The sequence below is a fragment of the Phascolarctos cinereus genome, unplaced genomic scaffold (genome assembly GCF_003287225.1).
Source record: "Phascolarctos cinereus isolate Bilbo 61053 unplaced genomic scaffold, phaCin_HiC Scaffold_4;HRSCAF=312, whole genome shotgun sequence".
Classification (NCBI taxonomy): Eukaryota; Metazoa; Chordata; class Mammalia; order Diprotodontia; family Phascolarctidae; genus Phascolarctos; species Phascolarctos cinereus.
The window spans coordinates 518,237,028-518,262,345 of record NW_027555847.1 but is presented as its reverse complement, the minus strand read 5'-3'; the positions used below and the strand labels follow the sequence as shown (position 1 = coordinate 518,262,345).

The 25,318-nt window shown below is 36.4% G+C and overlaps 1 protein-coding gene across 2 annotated transcripts in view; it reads right to left on the bottom strand.

Annotated features, from left to right (window-relative positions):
- GNAL (G protein subunit alpha L) overlaps positions 1–25,318 on the bottom strand; it is a 504,196-nt gene that overhangs the window by 124,378 nt on the left and 354,500 nt on the right. For both annotated transcript variants that reach the window (XM_078153524.1, XM_020985557.2), the window contains exon 5: positions 3,397–3,494. In XM_078153524.1, the coding sequence (XP_078009650.1) occupies positions 3,397–3,494 (98 nt within the window). The remainder of the gene's footprint in view (positions 1–3,396; positions 3,495–25,318) is intronic.

The following is a 25,318-nucleotide window of genomic DNA, read 5'->3' as shown; positions in this document are numbered from 1 at the left end:
GCTGAATTTGCCTAATGCAAGAGCTATCTGTATATACAGAATATATAAACAATAAATATAATATAATATTTATTTATAAATAATATAAATATAAAATATTTATCACAAATATAAATGAAGCAAATAAATATTAAAACACTATATAAATATGATTTATCATCATCATCATCACTGAGGATAAGTGTTCTGAATAGGGGATATGAGAAGGGAATGAATTATAAGAATAGGGCAAAATTTGGAAGTGATCTATATACTACTTAAAATTTCTCTTAATCTCCTTGTGATTACATAGGGAGAACTTCAAATTTTCTTTATTCTTCTTGTGGTTACAATGACTATCCCACCATGAGATTTGCTGATCGGATCAAGGTCACCCCAAATTGGGTAGGTAAGAGTAGTTTGATTTTGCTAATGATTTTCTTCAACCTTACTAATGTGTATTAATCTTGAAAAAATTTAATTAAAAACATAAAGATACAAAGCACAATTTGCTAGAGTACGTATTTTACAGTTGGTAGGATACTAAATGAGAGGATATGAACAAGAGTCACCCAAGATAGGTAGGTATGTGTGGTTTGTGATCTTTACTGTTAGAGAGAATAACCACATTGAGATCATAGATTCATTTTGAGTAAAATATGAAATCAACACAAATTGATATGAAATTTGTTTTGGATTGTTCATTTTCAAATTTTGCATTTACTTACAACCTATATTCTGAGACTTAAATTAGAAACAAATATCTATAAATTAATGAAAAAGTAATGCTTAGTACATTCCAGGAAATGGCACAGAAAATATCTGAGAAAACAAAGGAAGGCAAAACTTTGTGTCTATTCTCAAGAAGCTCACATTTTAATGGAGGAGACAATACAGAAGTAATAGTGAACATAAAAAATATATAGAGAGTATATGGAACGTAAACTTGTAGGGAAGTTGTTAACAGCAGTGGGATTTGGAAAAGACCTCTCTCAAAAGATAGGTCAGCTGATTCTTGGGAAGATAAGTGTTGGAGATGAGGAGGGAGAAAATATTATGCATGGGGGGCAACCAATGCAAAGATCAATGCAAAAGTTTGAATAGGCGGGGTAAGTAAGAGTAAAGGACTAAAGGATGACACAGAGGTTGTGAGATTGAGTGAACTGGATCATGATGGTGATAATATCGAAGTTGGAAAAAGTGAAGGATTTGCATGAGGAGGTTATGGGTTTGGAACTGTTGAGTTTGAGATGCCTACAAGACACCCATGTCTGGATGACCAAGAGGAAAAATGAAAAAAAAAAGATGAAGATTGAGAAAAGGCCATTAGACTTGGCAATTAAGAAACAATCGACAACTGCAGGGAAAGCAGTTTCAATTAAATAATGAGTTTAGAAGCTAGATTGCAGAAGGTTTAGAAATGAATGAGAAGACAGAAGGTGGAAGCACAAGTGTAGATGGTTTTCTTCAGAAAAAGAGAAGTGTTAATAGCCAACAGGTGGTGGGGATGGTTGGCATAAACAAGGGTTTTTAAAGACTAGGGGAACATGGACTTCATAGACAGCAGAGAAGGAACCAATAGATAACTAGACAGTAAAGATTAGAGAAGGAATGATGATGCCAGTTGGATAGTGAGCTAAAGATGTGAGAGAATGGGTCGAAAGGTGCATATAAAAGGGCTTGCTTTGGCAAGGAGAGGGGCCACCACTTCATTCAAGATTGGTAAGAAGGAAGCAATAGTAGGGGAATATGTCTGAGTGATGTGAGATTAGGAGGAGGGAAGAAGGAGCTTTCAAAAACTGAAGACAAATGGCACATTTATGTATGTTTGAGGGACTTTTTCACTACTATTTTTGCTTTGATTTTTTTCCTCTTTTAACATTTCATACACATAATTCAATATTTATTTTCAAGGTAGGTCCTGGCTCAGGACTGTATTCTTGTGCCAGAAATTCAACCTCATGGCTTTAGGCCCACTAGAACTACAGCTACTTCAAGGAGTTCTGGTTTCTCTGGGGGTGTACCAAGGAAGTAACTTCAAGGAACAACCTTTTACCAAGAGGTAGAGCAAAATAAAGTACACTGGGGAAAGGAGAACAGAGTTCAAGTTTGATTTGGAATAATTACTTTGCAAATTTTTAACCTGGAAGCACAGTTACAGAGTATGCAAAAGATGGGTTTACCAAGACTAGTTTCAATTTCAACCTCTCTTCTAACTCTGTGTGGCATTAAACGGTAAGCCATCCAACCTCTTGCTTCAGTTTTACTTTGCACTCGAGTAGAGAGTATTAATCTGACATGACTCTGAGAAGAGCCTTAAATACAGATTAATAACTACAAAGTGCTTACAGAAAAGTTCTCATGAAACCTACTTGTCCAAAATCAGTCGTGATTTACAAAGCAGCTACAAAATCTTGCTGGTTGTATTTATTTTTTTACTATTTGTGTTCTTTAGATGGGAAATGAGAACAAATTAAAACATTCTGTGGCCTGAAATAGGCTTTCATTTTCACCGTCATCCAAAGATGTAGCATTTTTAGCACAGTAGTCTTTTGCATCTTTGTTGTTATGCTTTCTTTAATGACAGAGGTAGTAATAAGATAAAGCATGTAATTGTAACCTGTTGATACCTTGCAGTGCCTCACCTTTCTCGACAAAATAATGCTATTTTGCTAGGAAATTATTTGCAAGTAATATTTGTTGAAGGCAATGCATTTATTATTCATTTGACTTTTTCAGACAAAGGTCTGGTTGGGGAAAAGTCCTTGGTAACTGTCTCAAAGTACACAATGGAGATTTTGTATTTCACAATTGGACAGACACTGCTTTATGGATAGTAATGTGATTTAGATTTATAAATTATTTCTCAAAAACATTTGATACAAAATAGTATTAGAACTAAAGTACATTCTCACAATAGTGGAAAGATTATTCAGTGAAAAGGAAATATCCTATGCAACATTTCACAATTATGTGCAGTGAAAGATATCCATAATGTTTCCTAGTAGCACTATTTTACAACCGATTTATCTTGGTCTCAAATCAAATGTACCTGAGAAAAACACTGAAGTTAAATTTCACAACAGAGAAGTCTTTTCATTGTGATATTTTTCACCCTATAACTTGGTTTCAAGTTTGTCCTATATTGTTACTTACAAAGTTTCTCTTGACAAAATAAGCATCTTTTAAACCTAGTACAATAGAAAATATATTTGATTAACATATTTGATTACTTCCTCCTAATTATCATAAATAATCAATTTAGTTTTATGTGATAGAATACAAAATCCTTGAGAGCAGAGACTGTTTCATTTTTGTCTGCATTCTCTGACTGACACATAAAAGACTCTATAAAATTCCTGTTGTTTGACAATTTATTGGTTCTTAGATGTAAATTTCACAAAAACAAACACTTACTACTGTGCACAGTCAATCAGTTGGTATTCATTTGACCTCTCGAAGCATGCCTTTACTCCTTCGTCATCCCAAAGCTTTTTTACATGATCAAAGAATTCCTGAAAATTAGAAGTTACAGATTTAGAGAGTATGTAATTTGCATCTTTTAAAAAGTTAACAATAAAATATTTGTTTCCAAAAATTTGCAAGGAGAAAATACAAATTTTAAAGGGGGAAAAATGGAAAGTTAGTGGTACTCATTATGGCAAGTACAGCAGCTGGTACAACTTTTAGACTCTCAATAATCAGTAACTTAACATTTCAACCTCAGCAGTTCAAAAAATATACTATAATTACAGGTGCTGCCTTAGTTCCTGTCATTTACATTTTATATCTTAGTCATGGTTATGTCACAGACAAGGCAGAGAAAATGTATTACTGTGGTGGCAAAGAAATAATCCTAAAGAAAAAATCATTCAAAATATTAATTCTTAGAATGTCAAATTATTTAATCCATTTTAAAGTAGCAAAAATGAATCAAAACTGGTATTTATCTGCACACTCTGAACAAGTGGTCATAGTACTAATCATGACTGCATTTCGGCGTGGAGGGCAGAAGCTAGATTTTGGGAACTTAAGAATGTGGAAACTCTTTCCACAATGGCATGCTGAGGGATTTCAGCAAGCGGTCTGCTCCTTATGCCTTACTATCACTCCAAGCAATTTTCTCAGAGGTTAAGTGATTTGTCCATGGTCACACTGCTAGTAAGAATCAGAGGCAGTATCTAAAGCCAAGGTCTTCTTGACTTCAAGGCCAGTCCTTTCTCAACCACACCACATTGTTTCTAAGAAACTGAATAATATATTGGCAATTATAATGAAGCATTCTCCAAAATGACTGTTTTCCTAATTTTAGAATAAAGGTGGATCTCTAGATTTATATTTCTGCAATTAGGGAAAATTATGTGATTAAAGTAGCAAAATAATTTGTAGATATTTTCATATTTTTAGAGGTCCTTAGGAGAAAAATGAAAAGTATAGAACCATAGAATCATGAACAATATTTAAAAATGTGAATAATGTACAACAAAATATATAGAACCTACTCTTGGAAGCTTGAATCCATTTACTAATAGCAACAACAAACATTTAAACACCTATCCTATGAGGCAGGAAGGATGTTAATGTGGAAGCATATCGAGGTCCTTCCACACTAGAAAATGGGGATATGAAGACAAAAATGAAGCATTCTTTGCATTGGAAAAATTTAAATTCTACTGGAAAATAGGAAATTCACACAGATGACTAAATGCAAGCTAACTGGAGGAGAGGGAAAGCAATAACTACTGAAGGAATCAGGAAAAGCTCCACATAAGGAAGTGACTCCTGAAGACAAAGCTTCTGAGAGGCAGAAGTGAACACAGTGTATGCCAACAGCAGGGAAAGGTAGTTTGTGAACAGACAGAGAAAAAGGAAATGGAATCTGAAGTTAAAAATAGCTAACAGGAAAATTTGGCTAAAAAGCACAGTGCATAAAGGGAGAAGGAACAGGAAATAAGTCTAGAGAGCCATGTTGGAACTCAATTGCAAAGGCAAGATGTGTTTATATTTTATCCTGGGGCAATAAGTAACCTCTGGAGATTTTTGACCAATGACATGGTCAGGCCTATGCCATCACCTGGTTATAAAGTTGTAGCTGGGAAATAAAAGTAACATCTGCATTAGAGGCTATATATTATGGTGACAAAAAACATATGTAATGCTGTGCACATTGTGGCATAATAAAACACACAATGTAATCAATCTAGAAGCTATGAGGAAAAAATAACTTCAATTTCAATCATTTAGACATATTACCTTGGATGATAATTTGTTTTAGAATTATCTAATGATAATGACGTTTCTGACTGACTTTTTAAAGTGGCAGAAGGAACTTTGGATTAGGAAATCTAAACAAAATTAGATCCTCATCTGCTTCCCTGAAGGTATTACTAATAAGCCAAAGGGAAGCTGGCATAGGGGAAAAGGTTCGCAACAGGAAAGGGTTTTACATTCACAATAAAGCTTTACATTGGAAGCCTAGTCTTCTACACATATGTATGTGTATGGATTTGATCTTTTTTAGTTCTCTTTCTCTTGCCAGGTGAATGTCTTCTTCCTAATGTTGTTTTAGGTCTTGGCTATTCCAATCCGGCTTAGTCTGTATGCTGGATTAAACTCAAAGTTTCTGGTAGAGAAAGATAACATCTGGGAATATTTCTATAATGCTGAAGTCTCAGCCCTTGTGTAATCTACTTTGATAACCTAGCTTTGAATGTAACAGTCACAGGCTTGGACCAGAAGCACATTTATAAGATACAAGTTAACAGCTGCTCTGCCCTTTTGGTGAAATTTTGGCTTTTCTAATTCTTGCTCAAAACTGACATGAGGGCCCTAGTCCCTCTCTCAGCCATGTTGCCTAAAATCACGTAAGCTAATTCTCCATATTCTCTTTTCTTGAGTTGTGAAGTCACATGTTGCTCCCACCACTCTTGGACTCCTTTTCAGGCCAATATCTCATGGCAGATACTCAGCTCATAGGCAGAGCTAAAATAAGAGACAAACTCTAAGGGCAATGAATAACTTTTTTGCCCTGGACTAGCTACCTATTATACCTACCTCTGTACTCAAGTTGATTCTTTTAGGCTCATAGATTTAGAGGTGGAAGATCCCCAGGGAATCTCATTATCAACCTCCTTATTTTATAGAAAGGGAAACTGAATCCCAGAGAAACAAGATGATTTGTCCAAGATTATATAGCTAGTAAGAGGCAGAAGTGGGATCTGAACGTAGTTCTTTTTACTAGACAGCCAATGAGATTTTCTACTTCCCAAAAGAACCGCTTTCTAGGATCCTGGTTTGCAAAAGAAAAATTGCTTAAACATAGAGCCACCACAGAATATTCCCCTCAAGTAAAAGATGGAAAAGTGAAGGGCAGGTTTTATGGTGTTATAGCCTACACTGATTATTGTCTATGCCACTAATTTGGCTTTTCATAGTTATTTAACTGTTGTATTAATATATGCTCTGGATGCTCTACCATATTGTATAATAGAGGGAACTGGGCCCTTAGGGTTGGGTCCTCAGAACACATGCAATATCTACACGGAAGCTTCATGATTGGCTGCTGAGACTAACCTGAGTTTGCATACTTGAGTCTCAACTCTCTTCTCTGGAAGCTTTCAAGTGAGGAGGAAGAAATGTTGAAGGCCTCCAGGTCAATGAAGAGATAGCTGCCATGTAGCTATGAATGAACAGGGTCTCTGTTCTTTTTTTTTTCCTTTACATTTACTCTTTCCTTATCAAAAGTGAATGTTAAACCATCCCTGCATTCCTGGTATAAATCCTGGTTGGTCATAATGTATAATCTTTGTAATATATTTTTGTAATCTTTTAGCTAAGTCATTATAACTATTATAAATACTCAAATTTACTACAAAGGACATATGAAGGAAGAAACTATCTGCATCCAGAAAAAAGAATGGATAAATACAAGTAGGTATAGAATGGTTTTACACATACATATATATCATGTACACACACAGATATTTGTGTCTAATGATAGCCATCTCTACGGTACAGAGGGGGAGAAAAAAAGGAAAAAAAGAGAAAGTTACCTGAACACTCTATTATGTTTAAAAGGAATAGTAAATTGTACATAATAGATTTGCAGCTTCATGTACAATCATCTTTTTCCTATTACATTGTGGAAATGCTGGTTTTATTTCTTAAATTCAGAATAAATTTTTTAGAAAAGTGAATGAATATCAATGAGGCAACAGACTAGGTTATGATCTTGTGAGCTTTAAAAGGTCAGAAGAATGCAGCTAGGTGGTGCAGTGGAAAGAGCTCTGGCCTTAGAGACAGGAGCACCTGAGTTCAAATCTGGCCTCAGACATATGACACTTACTAGCTGTGTGACCCTGGGCAAGTCACTTAACCCCAATTGCCTCACCAAAAAAAAAAAAGCTCAGAAGAATAAAAAACGTCAGCTCATCAATCACAGCCTATTGTAGCAATAGCAGAATCTGGAGAGGACTCTGCCCTGAGGAGTAACCTACCTGATGCAGGCCAACACTGATGTGACTTGTGGTCAAGACTCTATATTCTGGAGGGGATCAACTCATCTATCAGCTATGTAACACTTAGAAGTGAATTTAGGACTCTGCAAAGGAAGGAGAGGACTCCCCTCCCCCACCCCTAGGCCAGAGAGATTCCCTTCCTCCCTTGGGTTATAAGGGGGAATAGCTTTTGTTTTTGTTTTTTAAAACAATCACAGTTTGACTTGGAAGCTGTGGAAATGGAGGTCTGATTAATGAGGTAAATGTATTATGTTGTCCTAACAGAATAATAATCTGGCTAAACTCTGATGGAGGTCATTGATCACCTGAAGCCTGCTATCTGAACAAAAGGTAAGAACAGATTACCTGCTTTTATTTATCTTAGAAGGAAAAAACTTTTCAGTTATTTTGCTGCCTCTCTAAAGTATGACCAACAGGAGTGTTTAGAAACATTTAAAAAAATTTACATTCAATTTAAGAAAGATTCTAGGTAATACTACTGACTTAGAACCCTAATAAAAGGGTCATGCATTCATTAAACACCTCCCTTACTCGTTCCTTCATTACCCACTCCCAATAAAAATAAGAATATATAGCACCAAGTAGTCTTAGTGGGAAGGAAATTTTGGGAATAGATAGTCTGTGACATATTCACCTGACAAATGATAGGAGGCATTTTCCCTCATTTAGTACACATGCTGGCAAAAAGTCTCAGGTTCTGTGTACCTCGAGTCCCAAAGAGGCAGGTAACTCTGAGGAGAATGTTGGACAGCATTCGGTGAAAGGCTTGAGTGAGTCTAAGAGGTCCTTCACCTGAGTGAAGCTGAGTGGGAGCATGGTGGGGGAAGGGAAGAGATGTTTTTGGTTATGGGAAAAAAAACCCCACTTAAATGACCACTTAAAATAGGAGCTCCCTTCTCCTACTCCTTTATTTTTCTCTTTTCCCCTTTTCCCCACTACATATTCATACCATCCTCACTAGCCAACTTGTCCCAGGCATAATGTAGGGAATAAGGGATGGAGGAGAAGAGAGTCAAATACTACAATTTTACTGGTTACTTTAGTTGTTGCTTCCTCCAGTACTCTCCAAGGCTGCACTGTTGTCTCCCCTGATCATCTCATTTTTCTTCCCCTACTCTCTGTCCCTATGCAGAAACTTTGGTCTGTCATTTAACCTAAAAACCCTGAACTTGATCTGGTTCTTGTAAAACATCAAGAACAGCCTGATTCAGAATTTTTACTGTGAAATGTCCATAAATCTTAATTCATTCCTTAGACTGCAAAGGCCTAAAGCCTATGCTAACACTTAGACTGTATTAGCACCTATGTTCAACCTTCTTTCCCTAGAATTCTAAGTGAAAAATAGAGAAAAGGAAGGGAATCTAGAAGGGAAACTTTTCACTACCTGATTCTTGACTTTTTTGTTAGTAGTAAAAACCCTTAGAAAAACTCAAAAAGGTTGTGAGTTTACATTAGGGACGAGGGCATAGGAGATACTGCTATACCAAACTATTTCACTCTGGAAAAGGAAGGTGCTCTGAAAACTACATTAAAAAAATCCAGTGCTAGAGATATAATTAAATCCTATTTCCATTGCTGGATTAACATCCTAAATGAACTTGGTCCAACATTCAGGAAATAAGCCAGAAAACAACATTTTAATTTAGTTTAGCAATTAACACAAACAAAAACAAACCAAAACAAATCTCAATGTCTGTATGTTATGGAAAGGATGATCTGTAGTAAAACAGACCTTATTTTCACACATCTGGGAGTAGAGAGGGGGAAAAAAAGAATAAAATAGATTTAAAATTATTTAATGTTCCTCTTCATTTTACTTTAAGCCGATGAAAATAACAAATTATATGTACTTTTCACATGATGTACCCTTGAAATAACTGAGCACTTGGGCTATGATGCTGGCAGATTCTTCAAAGGCATAGAGGGTGGGGATTGGAAAGAAGTTTGATGAAGTCACTAGTGTTACTGAAAAAAAGTATTTCATAGTTTTACAATGAATGGCACTTTTTCAAAGTGCTTTTACATACAATATCTTGTTAATTCACAGACAGCATGCTTAAAAAACCTCAGAAAAAATTGTTGATAATGTATATTACATTATGTAGCTTGGGTATATCTAAAAGCATTTACTTTCTGGTTACTTTTTAACTAAGATGACAAGTTTGTTTTGGAAGAAAAGCATGGTTACGATAATGCTGATAAAGTATTCTGCTCTAAAATAGTTCAACTTAAATTGTGACAAGTAATGTGGCAGTACGTTACTCATTCTAATTCAAAAGAAATGATGTTGCTTTCACCAGGTACACAAAACAAGAACAGAAAAAATAAGCAAATTTAAAACATGATTAATAGCTATCTGTGATTTTATGTGTAAATTTGAGGCTTTTACTTCCTTTCTCCTTCTTCCTTTCTTCCTTCCTCCCTCCCTCTGTCCCATCTTTCTTCCTTTTAAACACGACAGTATTTAGGGCCATTATTGCTAATGGTGCTAATTTTGTTCACACTTCTCCAATGTACTTATCCCTTAATATTTTGTTTATTTATACTTACGGAGAAGCAATGGAAAGAGATTTGGATTTGGAGATAGAGACCTATGCCATAGTTTTTTCATAAGTGGAGGACATCAACTTAGATGATTTTTTAATGTCCCTTTTAGTTAGAAACATCCTAAGTAATTTAATCTCTTTGGGCCTCAGTTTCCTTATCTAAAAACAGAGGTTGGACTCAATGACCTCTAATGCCCATTCTAGCTCTAAATACATAAGCCTATGAACTGCCATTTTAATAATTGGATTGGATTCTGCACTAGGTGCATATAAGAGAAAATGTGGCATAGTGAAACAGCACTGTTTTCAGAGTCAGTTGAGACTTGAATTCCAAATTCTGGCCCTGGTACTTACCAGATGTGATCATGGGCAAATTACTTAACCTCTATTAGCCTCAATTTCCTTATCTGTTAAATGGGTATAACAACAGCACCTACCTTACAGGGTTGTTGTGAAGGTCAATGGAGATTTGACAATAATCAAATCTTATTGCATTTGAAATCATAATCAAATAAAATTTGACTATAAAATCAAACTTATATAAAGTGTCTTTAAAACCTTAAAATACCATTTAAATCTTCTTAGTTTCTCTAACCATAAAATAAGGATAATAATACCTAGTTCCTACCTCACTGGGATGTTGTGAAGCTCAAATGTGATAATGTACTTAAGTGCTATGCCAACCATAATGTATTATATAAATATCACCTGTTTTAATTCTTATTACAATTATTATTACTAAGAGTGGCAATGTACTGAGGTAGCTAGGATTATGGCTTTGAAAACAGGAAGACCTGGGTCCAAGACCCACCTCTGAAAAATTCTGGCTTTGTATCCTCTCAGCAGCTCTCTAAGACTATAAGTTGTATAGAAGAAGGGTACAAGATCCCGACCCTGTTTTCCATCCTCCTAAAATTATTATTGTTAAAGAGTAAGTTAGAATAAACGTTTAATGTTTATCCAGAGAAAAATACATTGAAGTAAAATTCATGGATGGATATGGCCAGCCTGCTAGTGATGAGCGATTCCCTCTACTTAGGCTGCTAGTTCCCCTGTTCAACAGTCAGGATGCATTCCATGCTTCTCCAGCTTGATGGAGCCTGTCTAATCTTCTGCTCTACTTGCATAAGCTTCAAAAATACATGATCATCTCCTTACTAGGATGGAACCTCAGAAAACTTGAGTTGGGGGTGGTCCCCTTTGGCCAAACGATAAATGAAAACTACTGTCAGGTAATGAATGGTGGCAATGAGGTAATAATTTAAACATAATAGGCTTCATATGACCTTATCTAAGGAATAAATCCTTAAAAGTAGAAGCTGTTGGTTTATGCTCAACAGATATATTAACCCTATAGTGGATATAATAATTAAATGTTTATCTCTAGCATTGAAGATTTTTTCTTAAATGTAGTATTCAGTTTCTTTCCTTTCTTGACCCAGTGTCTTAAAAAATGCAATCCATAATTTAATTATGAAAATGTTTACAGATCATAGATTGCATTTCTATCTTCCAAAAGAAAGTCTGCTTACAAATTAATTTTAAATTAACAGGCAATTAAAATAAAAGAATTTGAAAGTTAATCAAGAAAAAAAATGTGAAACTTTTCCTTTGACCTTTTCTTTCCTAATCACTGCTAGCAGCCTGGCTTACAGTTCTGCTATATTTAAGACTACCTTTCTATTTACACCAGATTTGATGCCAAACTGGGATTATTCAGGTAAACAAAACTTTGACATTCATTTTTTTTAAAAAAAATTACACTTGTTTGACAAAGAGAAATAAATTAAATTCAACCAAAAAGAAACAATAGAAAAATGACTAGTATTGATGATATGACTTCTTTACTCTCTAATGTCTGTACTACAGAAGTTTGCTCAGAATTGATAGCTGGCAAATGTTTTTAGAATGCACGTTTTTTGTTTTTCCCTAAATGGAAAGGCTTGTGTATTAACTTTTTAAAGAAATGTTGTTGCCAACTTTTTCAGTTCTGGAGTTTTATTTACTTATTTACATACATATAGGTACAAACACATGAACGCGTGCGCGTGCACACACACACATACATACACACACACGTGAGTGCACATACACACCCCTGAGAGGAAAATAATAAAAACACTGTAATTGCTTTAAGAATGTTCTACATCAAACTGTTAAGATAAAAAACCCAATATTTTGAGACAGTATCTATTTTTGAATTGAACTATTTAAATCTCAGGTTTAGAAAGGTTGATTAGTTTATATTCTAATTGTATATTCAGCTCCCCATTGACTCTAGAACTGGTTAATAAGCTTTTTTCAGGCCCTCCTACTTCTTTCTCTCTATATTTGTGATAAACATCAGGCTAAAAGACTGCACAGGATGTGTCATAACTTGCCACTCTCTGATTTTATTATTTATAATTTCTGTATTTCCTCTAATCTCATCAACTATCTCCTGTGTAAAAAAACTGCTCAGAACTAATTTTCAGAATCTATGTTAATGAAAATACAAAAAAAGATCAAAACTCTACCAAATCCTTAGTTACTTTCTACACTTGCAAATTTAAATTCCTTACAACTATAGGGATCAATGAACAATTTACAGTTTTCCAAGCTCACTTAACATTTCTTCTCAGTATTTTTAAGTACTTCAATGAAGGAGTTGATGACAAGAGGATTTGGTTACATCCTGTAACACTATAGCCTAACTGGAGCACCTTGGTAGCAAGACATCACTTTGTACACAAAGTGAGTATAATTTTAAAACCTGATTCAAATAAGACTTCTGTCATGCTGTGGCATCACAGAGTCACTATTTCCCCCTCTAACTCCTTTTTCCTCTGTCATTGTCCTACACGTGTCTAGCTGTCTCAGGAGAATGGAGAAAGCTTCACTACTATTCCAGGTACATAAAACTACACTGGGTAACATATATGGTCTAAGTGTAGAACTGGGAGTTCTAAAGATATTCTAGAATCCCAAAGTATTTGTATAGGGACAGAGAGACTCAGAGTTCTCTCTCACGGATCAGGTTTTATGTCTTTGTACAACTCTACACTCAGGTTTCACAACCACCAGAGGACTTTAAATTGGCATTTTCTAACATACTCAACCTTTTCTCATATTATTTAATTCATCAGACATTTCTAAAGCATCTACTATGTCCAACAATTCTGATTCTCTGTTATTATTACCTGAAACATACTCTGTGCTTTATCCAAACTGAATGGGTCTCTGATTTTTAAACATTCCCTGTGTTTCTGCACATCTGCAATTCAGCTTAAGCTATTCTCCATGTTTACTTTGTTGCTTATTGAATTTCTAGGAAATCTTTGAAGTCTAACTCAAAAAATATTCTCCTCCATGAAGCCTTCTCTGATATGCCCAGTCCATAAAAAGACCTTCTGTTGACTTCAAATAACTACTACAACTCTTTGGTGCACTTATTTAATTCTGAGTATTATAGTTATCTGTATAGGAATTGTATCACCTTATTAGACTTGTAAGCCCAATGTGGGGCACGGACCTTGTCTCAGCTATACTTTCCATATCCCCTAGTACCTCACTGAATTCCTAACATGCAGCAAATGCGTAAGAAATGTTTGTTGAATTGATCAAACCTATTTCTTATAAACCTATTAGAAAAATAAGTATATTTAGTGTTCATCACAAGGTGATACCTGGGACAAGGCATGGTGACAACTCACCTCACTTCTCATCCTACAGGAGTTTCTCTACCCTCTAATATGAACATATTATTTTTGCCTTAAGTTTCCCTCAAAAAATTACCATTGTAACTCCTAGCTTTTTTATTCACAGTACTCCCACTCCTGTACTCAAGGCACTCTAACAAATCCTGTTTCTCTGAACAATTATGCACACAGGGAATGCCACAGGGATTCCATAAGAGAAACATATTTGTGTGGGAACATAAGTAAAAATATGATCTATTTTCAAATAAAAAAAGATCCCAAAGGCCACTATTTCATACCTTGCTTCCAGAGAAGGTAACCTCTAAATTACATTCACAAGATTTTGCTTGCTGTACACAGTCTGAACTGGCACTATCTAAAATTTGAAATATTAATCATCTATTTTTGCTATCCCACACATCAGTAGGCAAAGAGAACACAAGTATACTTCACTTCACAGAATAGCATAGACATAGTCCAAAATATACCATAAAATAAAATAAATTTCTAGGAATGAATACTATTCTTACTTTTTATTTCCATTATAAAATCAGAGATAAATTCACTTAGGGAGCAGGAAATCCCAAAATATTGAATTAATTTTTTTTACATACAAAGGTGGCTAAGCTTAATATATGACTTGTAACTTACAAGAATGAATCTATAACAAGCGTTTATAAGGTAATTGAGCCTTGAATTGTGCCAAGATGATACATTTTTCTGTCCACAAGGATCCAGTAATCTAAATGAGAAGACAAGCTCTATGCACATGAAACAGTAAGCAGATAAGACCATGTTATATAAGTATTACATACTGAGGAATAGAATACAGTATTAGAAACTAGCAAATTTATATAATAATTATTGCTTATGTGGTATAGGCAAGGATTATAGAAGGACAAGTGGAAAAAGTGCTTGATTTGAAAGTAAAGGAACTGGTTTAAATCCCAGCTTTACTGTTTACTACTTTGGATGAGCCACTGATATCATTTCGGGTCTCAATTTCCTTCATCTGTAAAATGAAGGAATTAGATTTTTGTTGTTGTTTAGTCATTTGCCAGCAGTGTCTAACTCTTCATGACCCCATTTAGGGTTTTCTTGGCAAAGATACTGGAATAGTTTGCCATTTCCTCCTCCAGCTCATTTTACAGATGAAGAAACTGAGGCAAACAGAGTGACTTGCTCAGGGTGACGCAGCTAGTAAGTGTCTGAGGTTAGATCTGAACTCAAGAAGTCTTCCTGGCTCTAGACCTGGTACTCTGTGCAATATGGTTCCACCTAGCTGCCCCCAAAAATCTGTGATCCTTTGGAGTCAGATAATTTGATGGAATCTGGTGGAAGCAGACTATTTTCTGCCATGGCAGAGGGGGCAGCAAGCCCTGGGTGGGCTCGAGTTACAACTGCTCTGTGAGGGAGCGATCCTGGCCCCTTCAGCCTTCACTACTTTCTTCTCCGCCTCAGCAGGGGAGGGTCAAATATGTTTGGCACAGACAGCCAGGATTCCAGCAGACAGTAATGGCACCAGGGTTGGTGCTATGCATGAGTCTGTCTACAACCGGTAGAAGCCCAACCCAGCAGTAAAGAGTCATTTTCCTTTCTTTTTCAATATCAAGATGCTGACCAACAGACAGCTCAATTCCTGGTTGGCAAAGGAATGAGTCCAAAGCCTTGACATTCACTTTGCCACTAAGCCCCCTGAACAATTGGGCATTAATATCTTCCCTGCAGCTAAACTTTCCTATTGTGTCATCTCTATTAGAAGCTTAGCTTTTGAAAAGAAGGATGTTCATTCATTCATTCATTCATTCATTCATTCATTTATTTATTTATACATTCATTTATTTTTTTGCTTTTTGGTGAGGCAGTTGGGGTTAAGTGACTTGCCTAGGGTCACACAGCTAGTGAATGTTATATGTCTCAGGCTGGATTTGAGCTCAGGTCCTCATGACTCCAAGGCCAGAGCTCTATCCACTGCACCACCTAGCTGCCCCTAGTATGTTTCATTTTTTAAAATGTGTTATCTCCAGTGTTTAGCATAGTAATTGGCATATTTTTAGCATAGTAGCTTTCAATAGGGCAACTAGATGACATAGTGCATAAAGCACTGAACCTGGAGTCAGAAAGATCTGAGTTCAAATTGGCCTTAGACACTTATTAGTTGTGTGACCCTGGGCAAGTCACTTAACTTTGCCCTAGTTCCTCATCTGTAAAATGAGGTCGAGAAGGAAATGGGAAACCACTCTAGTATCTCTGCCAAGAAAATCCTAAAAGGGTTCACGAAGAGTCGGACATGAATGAAATGAGACTGAACAAGGCCTTTAATAATGCTTTTTAACATTCATTCATTCATTCATTCATTCATACCCAGGGCTCAGTGGGTGGCAAAATGAACCATAGTAAAGAGTGCTGGGACTTGGAGATGGACAGATCTGCCAGGTGACATAGGTGATCTGGGAAGTGTTAGGAAGAAGTTTAAAACAGGGGAGAAGAGTATCCCATTACTTTTAATAAGTCAATAAGCATTTATGAAGTACTTGCCATTTCCAAGCACCAATAATGCTAGGAATATAAACACAAACAGAAAGTCACTTGCTTCAAGAAGCTTATATTCTAATGGAAGAAGACAACACAAAAATGGAGCTGAAAAGTGGGAGGAGGAGAGGGCAGGAGAAGATAAGGTACTGTTGGGACCTGGTAGACAGTCTTGTGGAGATGAGTCAAGAGTGCAGACTGGAGAGGAATGGAGAGATGGTCGGCCTGGGCCTCCCTCCTTAAAATGGAGACTCTGAGAAGAACCACCCTTTTGGAGGGAAAAGCTATAGGGGCAAAGGTACTTCCAATGTGAGAAGTCCAAGGATAGAGTGAGCTTCCAGAGTGAAGAGCATTGGTATTAAGAGAGATTGAAAGGCTTCTCATAGAAGATGGGATTTTAGCTGGGACTTGGATGAAACCAGAGAAGCCAGAACATGAAGATGGGAAGGGAGAGTATTCTAGACGTGGGGAATACCCCATGAAAATGCCTGGAGTGTGGAGATGTAATGTCTTGTGTGATGACCAGCAAATAGGGCACTATCACTGGATTGCTGAGGACATGAGGGGAAATAAGGTATAGGAAGACTGGAAGGTCAGGGTGTAGGTTATGAAGGCCTTTGAATATTAGGCCCTGCAGTTAATGGGGCCACTGGAGTTTATTGGGGGTGTGCATGAAAAGATCAAATTTATGCTTAAGGAAAATTAATTTATCGGCTGAGTAGAGGACAGTTTAGACATGAGAGAGATTTGAGGCAAGCAGACCCACCAGCAGGCTGTTGTGAGGTGTGAGGTAGTGATGGCGGCAGCATCAGAGGATAGAAAGGGGTGCAGACAAGAGAAGTTACAAATATAAAATGAACAGACCTTGGCAACAGATTATATATGGAAAGTAAGAGAGAGTAAGGAGACAAGAATGATGTATAAGTTGCAAGCCTGAGTGACTGGAACCAGTGCTTGGCACATAGCAGGTGCCTACATTATCTTAACCAATCATAGGAAAGTTAGGAAGAAGGGAGGGAGGGAAAGAAATTGAGTTCATTTTTGGACATGTGTTGAAGATGTATATGGGACATCTAGTTCAAGATGTTGAACAGGTAGTTGCTGATGCAGGACTGGAGATTAAGAGAGAGAGAGAATATGGCCGTGTCTGAGAAGAGTCAGCAGAGAGATGATATTTGAAACCAGGGGAACTGATGAGATCACCAGGTAAATTCATATAAAGGGAAAAAAGAAGAGGACCCAAGACAGAGCTCTATGGGATACCCCCAGGTCATGATTCAGCATTCAGAAGATTCAGCAAAGGTAACTGAGAAGTGGTCAGATGGTTAGGAAGTGAACCAGGGAATCTAGAAAGAAGATGGGATTAAGAAGAAAAAGGTGATTGATTGTCAACTGCTACAGAGGGGTCAAGAAGGGTGAAGGCTGAAAAAAGGCCACATCTAATGATGTGGCAATTGAGAAGAGATTTTGTTAATTTTGGGGAGAGTAGTTTTGGTTGAATAATGTAGATGGAAGCCAGATTGTAGAAAATTAAAAAGAGAGTAAGAGGAAAAGATTTGGAAGCATTGATTGTAGATGGTTTTCTTAAAGAGTTTAGCCATGAAAGGGAGAAGAGATATGAAATGTTAGTTTGTGAGGATGGATGGATCAAGAGATGATTGAAGAGACACCTCTTGGTGAATGAACTCAATTTTCTTTTCTTTTCTTTTTTCAATTTGATAGGACTGGGGAGCTTGAACAGATAAATAAAGCCAAAGTCCACTTATTAGAAACTAAGTAAATGGTCAGAGGAGCACCAGTACCAAGACTGAGTTATGATGAATAGTCTGAGCCATAGGGAAAAAAAGGTTTTTAATATGTTTTCTCCTTAAGTGCCAGACTATATGTTCAGGCCCTTACATTTGGTAAAATGGCTTTAACTTAGGGGACTCAGAGGCAAGGAGTTAGACTGGCCATTACAGAAGCAGTATGTTCCTTTATCATTTCTCCAAATTTGAAATTTTGTAATTTTAAACAAATATCAGAATGTGGTCACAGATTACCAAAAACTGAAAATCACCCTGAACAGAAACTGAGCTTCCATACACATAATAATATCCATAAAGATGAAGCTAGTGACCCTACTCCCGGAAGGGTTTCATAAGCTTTGAGTCATTGTTGAGCAGTGTTGGTAGATTTGCACTGATTCAAACAGTCTCTCACCCAATTCTTGTTACAAACAGTACACATTTGCAAGACGGATGGCTGAGACTAGGGGTACAGTCTGTGACTGTGGCACAGAGAGAAGCTGACTCTCAGGGAGCTCAAAACCATGAATCTGGCCTCATCAGCACTGTGTCTTAACCAAATGAGGGAAGTGGCCTCATGCATGAAGAAAAGAAGATAAAGATAACTGACAATTATTTCAGAGATGGTGGAGATAGCTACTAGTTTTAAGATTTCCATTGGTCCAATAGCATCAAATTTGGTTGTGAAAGTACACAGACTCAACCTTGTTTAACTATCAAGATGCCTGTTTGGACATGCCTCACCTATATCAGCGTCAATCTTTTGAACACCCGCAATCCACTAAGGCAGATCACAACACATCTGCAAGTTGGCAGATACGGAATGACTTGCCCAAGATCACATTATTAGTAAGTGTCAAGGGCGGAATTTGAACCCAAGTCTTCTTGACTCCAAGTCCAGAACTCTATACTTACTATGCCATACTGCATTCCTACACAATGCTTCATGTGCAGCTACATGAAATTTAAACCTAAGATCTACACACAGTTACTAAGACATCTTCTTTAACTTCTGGGCCCATGCTGCCACTGGTCATATTCTTAACTTCTTTCTAGAACAGCCAACTGAGGTTATGATTTAGTTTTTTTTCTTTCTTTCTTTTTTTTTTTTTTAGACAATTGGGGTTAAGTGATTTGCCCAGGGTCACACAGTTAGTAAGTGTCAAGTGTTTGGTCTGAGGCCGGATTTGAACTCAGGTCCTCCTGACTTCAGGGCCGATGCTCTATCCACTGTGCCACCTAGCTGCTCCCTGAGCTTATGATTTAAAAATGTTTTTTTAAAAAGCTTGATACATTGTTGTTATTCTTATCCTAAGTACTTGGCATAGTGATCTAAGAATACTTTTGACAATGTATGAAAATGCTATAGGATGATCTTTCTTTTCATCTGTCATTGGTTCTTTATGGGCCCCAGTAATTCTCTGAACACAGAACATATAAAGAGGGGATTCTAATATCTAAAGAAAATCAATACATGATTTATTTAATTTAATTTAATTCAATAAACATTTATTAGGAATTTTCTACGAGCAAAGAGCCATAATAAGAGCCAGGAATATAAAGACAGAAATAGGCCTTGATCTAAAGGAATTTACCATTTAATAGTGTAAAGGATAAATAACTACACTATAAGGGACAGTGAGTTAAGTGCATAAGAGGGATGCAGGCAAAGTGCTATGAAAATCTGAGGACAGAGGTAATTTTCATCTGTGGGAGGGTCAGAGAAGGCTTCATGGAAGAAATGTCTCTGAATTGAGACTTGACCAAAGGGGAAGAACTTCAACAGGAAGAGTTCAATCCAGGCTTAGAAGACAATATGAACCAAGGCATGTAGATAAGAACAGGGCATGGTAAAAACAGGGAATTCAGAGAAGTCCAGTTTGGCTAGAAAACAGACTATGTAAAGGGAGCAGTGAGATCAGACTGGACAGACAGATGTTGGATCCAGAATGAAGACTACCTCAAATATCTGAGATAATGTCTATACTTGATATTCTATAGGCAATGGAAGCCATAGAGATTTTTTGAGTATAGAAGTGACATGATAATGTTGATGCACCGAGAATACTACAGGGACATCACTTTGTACAGGAATATGGAAGAGGGGCTAAACTGGAGACAAAGGCTAATTAGGAGAGAAATAAAATTGTTCAGGGTGGAAGAAGATGAATTACCTAAACAATATTTTAAGATATCCTCCCACGATAACTGACAAAACGACCCCAGGCACAACCCCAATGATCTAGGAAAATAGAACATTTTACTTAACAGTTTAAGGACCACCCTCATGATCATTGCTAGGCCAAAGATTAATTGGAAACCAAAAAGATAGTAAGGAGAGGGACACCTGTTCCTGTGAAAAGAACGCTACAATTGTAGAAGCCAGTTTTCCTTTTCGTAAAAAAGGGGTACATGACTTCTGATCCTAAAGGGGCAGAAGAAGAATGCAACAGCTTGGCCGACTCTGTTTAGAGTCAGGATCTTAATTCCGATTCACCTCTGCCATTAACTCATTGATGGGACTTGACCTGTGAAATTCACTTAACCTCTGTTTGTCTCCACTTTGGCTAAAGAAAATAGCCAGAGGGGTTCTGTGGTGGTTGAAACTTCTTTGTGTTATCACTCACTGGGGCTAGAACTATCTTTTAGCTGCAAGCCCATAAAGGACGTATTGAATCCTATAAACTGCTGAAATTTAAAAAGAAATGAAGACTAGAATTCTACATATAATATTAGAGCCGACTGTAGCCTTAGAGATCAGTCTAATCTCTTTAATTCACAGCTGAGGAAGGTAAGACCTAGGAAGGCAGGCAAAAGGTTCACATGGCCAGTGTGGCTGATCTAGGGCTGACTTGAGTCCAGTCCTCTTTCTACAACATTGGTATCTCTTTAAAATCTGGTTGCCTTAGTTAATTGGGTGACTACATAGAAATGCTGTACATGCCTACTTGGCAAAGGTGGCAATAGGCATATAAAAGAGATACTAAAGATCACTACAAAAATGCCTTGAGATATGGTCTCTTTCTTAATAGCAGCCTTATTAAGTGGAATTAGTGAGATGAATTTTAGTAGACAAACTGCTTTTAAATCTATATATTTTTAAAGCCATGGTGCACAAATGCAAAATTTGTTTTCAGACACAATCATTTTAGCCAAGGTCAACACTTTAAAAAAAGTTATGTTGCAGGGAAAAAGGGAAAATTTTACTAGAAGACAAGAGGACCCAATTTCAGGTTGGATGGAATGAGAATGGATGGTAGTGAGAAGGCAGATCTGCTTTCCTATTTGAACGACCTTTGCACTGGGATGAAAAGAACAAAAATGTTTAGCAAGGAATGGAAAGAAAGGACACATATAATGGTGTCTCTCAAGAGAGGAAGCCCTGGGTTCAAGTCCTGCCTTTGGCATACATTAGATGTAAAACTCTGGACAAATTTGTAACATTCTTAATGACCCAGACAATTCTCCAAGATTATAAATTATAGATTAAATGTTGATCTTCATTGATGGAGGAAATCTCTATGCTGAGTTCCCTATATCAATGGTCTAGACCAATTTTTTTTAAAGAATGGAAACCAGAATAGATAAGGATACAAATAGCATCTAGAGAGTACCAGACCTAGAGTCAAGAAGACTCATCTTCCAGATTTCAAATGTGGCCTCAAAAACCTATTAGCTGTGTGACCCTGGGCAAGTCACTTAACCCAGTTTACCTCAGTTTCCTTATCTGTAAAATGGGCTGGAAAAGGAAATAGCAAGCCACAGCAGTATCTCTGCCAAGAAAATGGGGTCATGAAGAGTCAGATACACCTGAAAAATGACTGAAAGATAATGGAATTGGAAAAGGGTGAACTTGGAGATAAGAAAAATAAAAACTATAGACAACCACATGAAAAAAGTGGTCCAAATGAATAACAAGAGAAATATAAATCAAAGCAATCTTTAGGCTTCAATTTATACCCTGAAAATTGCCAAAAATGACCCAAAAAATGGCAACAGTCAGTGTAGGAGTGGTTGTGGAATGGTAGGTAGATTGATACACTACTCCAACTCATCTGGAAGACAATTAGGAAGATGAAAGAAAAGTTACAAAACTGTTTACTCTCTCTTGGTGATCCCATGACTACATCTCAAAGAGTCCAAGAACAAATGCTCTCAAATGCAGGAAAATATTCATAAGTAGCACTTTCTGTGGCAGCAAAAAGCTGTAAAATAAAGTAAGTTCCCATTGACCACAGAATGGCTAAACAAATTGTGATATATGAATGTAATAGATATTATTACACCAAGAGAAGAATATTAAGAAATTCAAAGAAATATAGAGAGGCCTATAAGAACTGAGGCATGGTTGAGGTAGAAGCAGGGAAATAAGATACAAAATATAAATGAAAACATTAGCATGCATCTGAACTCAGATTAAATACAATCCAGAACAAATGAGGGAACAAACCTCCCTTATTCTGGTAGGAAGGTGGAAAATTACAGGTGTAGAATGTCGTTGGACACAACTATTGTTCTTTCTTTTTTAAATCAATTTTTAAAATTATCATTATTATTTTTTAGGCAACTGGGGTTAAGTGACTTGCCCAGGGTCACACAGCTAGTAAGTGTCAAGTGTTTGGTCTGAGGCCAGATTGGAGCTCAGGTACTCCTAACTTCAGGGCTGGTGCTCTATCCACTGCACCACCTAGGTGCCCCTGACTATTGTTCTTTCTTAAGCAGAGGTAGTATACAGAGAAATGACTGCTGTACAAAAAGCAAAATGTATCACTAAAACCTTTTAAAAAGAATACAATGAACAGGAAAGTTATAAAACTAGTTCTGTTATGTAAATAAGGGGATAGGAAAGTTATTTTTTTCAATTAACAAACTGTAAGGAAACTTTGCCTTTCTATTTAATATCAAGTCTAACTCTTAGTTTGTAGGGTTAAGCAACATAATGGATAATAGAGCCCCAGTTCACTAATCTGTCAAATGAGGGGGTTGGATCAAGTTTCTAAAGTTGATTTCATCTAAGTCCTAGGATTCTATGATTATCCTTTTGGCTTCCTCTGTCTCCTAAACTATTAACACTTCCATTAGCAGGTTCCAGTTAAATGCATTCTGGCTATCTTTGTTTTCAACAAGGAAAAAGCCAGGTGATTTTTGCATCATTGATTCAGACTTTTAGAACTTGTATGTTATAGAAAAAAATATAGTTTCATTGTGAGACATATGTCTGTATCTACTAAATGAGTGCAAAGTTGTGATTTGTGATAATTAAAATATTTATAGTGAATTAATGTAATCACAATAAGGTTGCCTCACTCTATGTGGGCATTTAGAGTTTTAAACAGTAGGTTTAGGATCAGGTGAAATGAAATTCATAGCAAAACTCTGAGAATACATAAGAGGTATTATATATATACATACACATATACATGCACATTTCAAACATGCAACCCAAGTTAAAAGTTGTTTCTATAGATGGGGAAAGAGATATAGGACCTAAGAGTTTGTTCCTTTGTTATATACATTTTATTTCTGTGAATGTTATTAGACAAGGGTAATCAGTTGAAATAGGGGTTCTTAACCTTTTTTTTTGAGTTATTGATTCCTCTGGCAGTATGATGAAACCTATGGATTCCTTATAGGCCTCTCTATTTTTAAAATAATTCAGGATTGAAGAAAGTGCTATATTTCAGTTATAGATAAGCAAAAATAAAGATGTGATTTGCCCCACCCATTTTCACAGATCCTTTGAAATCTGTCCATGGACCCCAGATTAAGAACTCTTGAGTTAAAAGGATGTTAAACCACTTAAGTATTATCACAATCAGGTAATCAGCTAAGTTAAGTTGTGAACTGAGGAAAACACAGCTGATACCATTGCCCTATAACCATTAGCTTCTCTTTTACTCTGAGACTACTGGTCAGCAGCCTACGAAAGTTGCCTACCTTAGCCACTGACATGATTTTTGCTAAGCTGGTTATGATTAATCCAAATATTCATTATAGCAGCTAAAATTTGTATAGTGCCTTAACATTTGCAAAGAATTTTATGCACATTATCTCTTTTGATCCTCAAAACAATGTTGAAGGTAGATGCTAGAAGTTATCCCCATTTTACAGATGAGAAAACAGGCTTTTAGAGAAGATAAATGACTTGCCCAGAGTTACACAAGTAGTAAGTATCTGAGACAAGATTTGAATTCAGGTCTTCCTTACTCCAAGGTCAGAACTCTATCTATAAATCTACTCAGCTGTCCTTATACTATGACTATAGAGTTGGATGTATTGATCAAAGGGGAAGCCAGGTAGGATTTTACTGTGGCAGAATAGATCTGGTCTGGGAAGATGTTGCCTGGGTGTCTATGTTTGTATTCCCATGTTCTGTCCGGTTCTGGGGAAAGTCTCATGCATTGGACTGTACTGTAAGCTTCTCTGGGTTTTAAGTCACAGAATATACCAAAGTGTAGTAATAGCTATTTACAATGCTTTCTAAGCCCTACCCAATTCCCTGAATTAGAGGCCACAGTATCCTCACAGTCAGTGGGACCCTGACACTAAGTGCTTTATTTAACTAAAAGAATCAGAATGGCAGCCTTTTCACAAAATTAAAGTTTATTATATAAACATTACTACTTGAGGAAAATATAAATTTTCAAACAAACAGGCATTTAAATCTATAGAGAATGAATGATATAATTTTTAATGCTAACTTAAAAAACCTTGAAGGGTTTTTTCTGTGAGCTTTCCATATTGCAGCACATAATAGGGAATAGGAAAATTATTATGAGAATAATAAGATGATAATTATTATTGCTAGCATTTATATAACACCTATTATGTGCCAGGCACGATGTTAAGTATTTTACAAATATTACCTCACTTGATCCTCACAGCAAACCAGGGAGGTAGGTAGGTGCTATTATTATTATCCCCATTTTGCACTACAGGAAACTGAGGCAAACAGGTTAAGTTGGCTTGCTCAAGATCACACTAGGAAAGCAGCATGTGGAAAATTAGAAATTGGGATGTTTAGTTCCAGGCATCTCTCTGTGAATTCAGTCAAATCACTTCACTCTGACTCAGTTTGCTCATCTTAAAAATTAAAAAAGTTTACCACATCAACTTATAGTTTCTGTTCTGAAATTCTGTGAGTCTACATTAATTGAGAAAATGTTTGCCTCAAATAGCTTTGTTAAAAGCATGAAATCAAAGATATTAACACTCATATAGAAGATCAAGAATCAATCCTCAATAGATTAGTAGTTAAAGGTGATCAATAAGCAATTCTA